General features: G+C 40.6%; 1 protein-coding gene across 4 annotated transcripts in view; it reads right to left on the minus strand.

Annotated features, from left to right (window-relative positions):
* The window catches only part of appl2 (adaptor protein, phosphotyrosine interaction, PH domain and leucine zipper containing 2), a 21,675-nt gene that overhangs the window by 13,718 nt on the left and 5,679 nt on the right, over window positions 1-2,278 (minus strand). For all 4 annotated transcript variants that reach the window (XM_046037147.1, XM_046037146.1, XM_046037145.1 and 1 more), the window contains exons 5-7: window positions 1,386-1,473; window positions 888-929; window positions 740-798 (exon numbers count right to left, since the gene is read on the minus strand). In XM_046037147.1, the coding sequence (XP_045893103.1) occupies window positions 740-798; window positions 888-929; window positions 1,386-1,473 (189 nt within the window). The remainder of the gene's footprint in view (window positions 1-739; window positions 799-887; window positions 930-1,385; window positions 1,474-2,278) is intronic.

Below are 2,278 nucleotides of genomic sequence, written 5' to 3' on the forward strand. Positions count from 1 at the left end.
TCGAGAATCTGTGGAAAGAACTGAAAACTGCTGTTCACAAACGCTCTCCATCCAACCTCACTGAGCTCGAGCTGTTTTGCAAGGAGGAATGGGCAAAAATTTCAGTCTCTCGATGTGCAAAACTGATAGAGACGTACCCCAAGCGACTTACAGCTGTAATCGCAGCAAAAGGTGGCGCTACAAAGTATTAACTTAAGGGGGCTGAATAATTTTGCACGCCCAATTTTTCAGTTTTTTATTTGTTAAAAAAGTTTGAAATATCCAATAAATTTCGTTCCACTTCATGATTGTGTCCCACTTGTTGTTGGTTCTTCACAAAAAATTACAGTTTTATATCTTTATGCTTGAAGCCTGCAATGTGGCAAAAGGTTGGGAAGTTCAAGGGGGCCGAATATTTTCGCAAGGGCGGGGACACACACACACACACACACACACACACACACACACACACACACACACACACACACACACACACACACACACACACACACACACACACACACACTAGAGGAATCTTGTCTTTGCAGCCATTATAGTGCATGGTGCTGTTACAGTCTTACCACAACAGTGGGGCCTGGCAGCAAAGAAATGATTAATTCCATCTATTTGTATTTCACATGACAATAAAACACTCCCACTGCATTACCATTACTGCACTGTAAAACCTTTTAACAGCTCATAACCAATGGGGACAACGCTCCATCAGTGAAGCTGAGAAAGTACTTCCCAGTCATTCTACCTTTTCATTCTCCTTCTTCTTGGGCAATCGGCTGTATTTGACCATAGCTGCCTCGTGCTCTGCAGGAGAGGCGGGAAAGGACATGAGGATCAGATGGTAACTGCAAGCTGTAAATTGTTTTCCGAAATAGGTTAGGATTTGTACTCACCATCAGTGGCGATCCCAAATATTTCCTTCAGTGTGCTTATCTCTGAAACATTCAATATAGAGAACATTTTGTTAGGAAATCTAAAATGGCTTCATATCTTTTAAAAAATGCATTATTTCTTGAAGTTGATAACTCAAGGTGTTGGTTGACACAATGATTGTACAAACGGTTTTCTGTTCAGGTTTTTTTTTAGAATTAATGATGAATGTCACATGTAGTTTGGTTTTGAAATGCATGTTTTGTTTTAAGTTTTTGATATTTAAAAGAACAAGATCTTGGCTTTAATATTCTATCAACACTATACTATAACACTATTACAGAGAACAAATGCATTATCTGTAATAAAATGGAGCCATTCCCTCTCTCCTCATATTCTGGTCAACCCTCTACTGTCAACTTTAATAAAAGCATAAAAGAATATACTTAAAAACATAAAAATGTATCATAAGAACAGGTTTTTTTGTATATCTGTGTGTGTGTGTGTGTGTGTGTCTCTACCTGTGAGATCTTTCTCTCGAAACTGGATCAAGGGGAAGACCATGCTGTCGGCCATCTGGTTGGCTAGCTCAGAGTGGAGCGAGTTCAGCTGGACCACACAAAACAGATTACACAAAAAATATCAAGCACTGCACAAGGACACAAACAGAAAACATACCCTTGCCAAACATCTTGAGGGATTTAAATTTAATTTAATATATACAGTGACATTTGCAGCCAGTTATTGCTGCAACAATCTGGGATGTAACATTTTCAGTGAAGAGGGTGCATAACTCCAGACAATGCCTATGCTACATCATAAAAAGACCATATTGTGGATTACATTTCGTAATGAGACTGAGAAAATCTGCTGTTTACTCCTTGGACATTGGAAACAGGACTATATTATCGCGCGCGCACACACACACACACACACACACACACACAGTTCTCTATGCTTATCCACAAGCTACACTCAACACAAAATCTAACAAGCTGACATCCAGTTTAATCTGAAAGATTTAGCAAGTGCTAAAGTTCACAGGATTAGGTGCAGTAGTCGCCCTAATTCTCACCATGAAATCAGTTCTCCTCTGCAAAGGATGAGGTAAAGGTCAAGCAAACAATTAGCCTGTGTCCTCTGAGCATACGTGTGTGTCCTGAATCTTGCTGAGTGCTGACTAGGCAGGCTTGTGGACCCCAATTGCTAACAGTGGAAGGCCCATCTATTTTGTCTATATACCTGAGCCTACACACCCCTTGTTTATCCATCCATCCACCGCTGCCATCCTCTAGACAGTCATCCATCCGTTGCGATAGGCATCACATCCACTTCACCGTTCCCCTCCTAGCATCAGTATACTATCTGTTCTGGTCTTACTGGGAGGATAATGCTCAGCTCTTTTCATTGAGGT

The sequence above is a fragment of the Micropterus dolomieu genome, linkage group LG22, assembly GCF_021292245.1.
Source record: "Micropterus dolomieu isolate WLL.071019.BEF.003 ecotype Adirondacks linkage group LG22, ASM2129224v1, whole genome shotgun sequence".
Taxonomy (NCBI): domain Eukaryota; kingdom Metazoa; phylum Chordata; class Actinopteri; order Centrarchiformes; family Centrarchidae; genus Micropterus; species Micropterus dolomieu.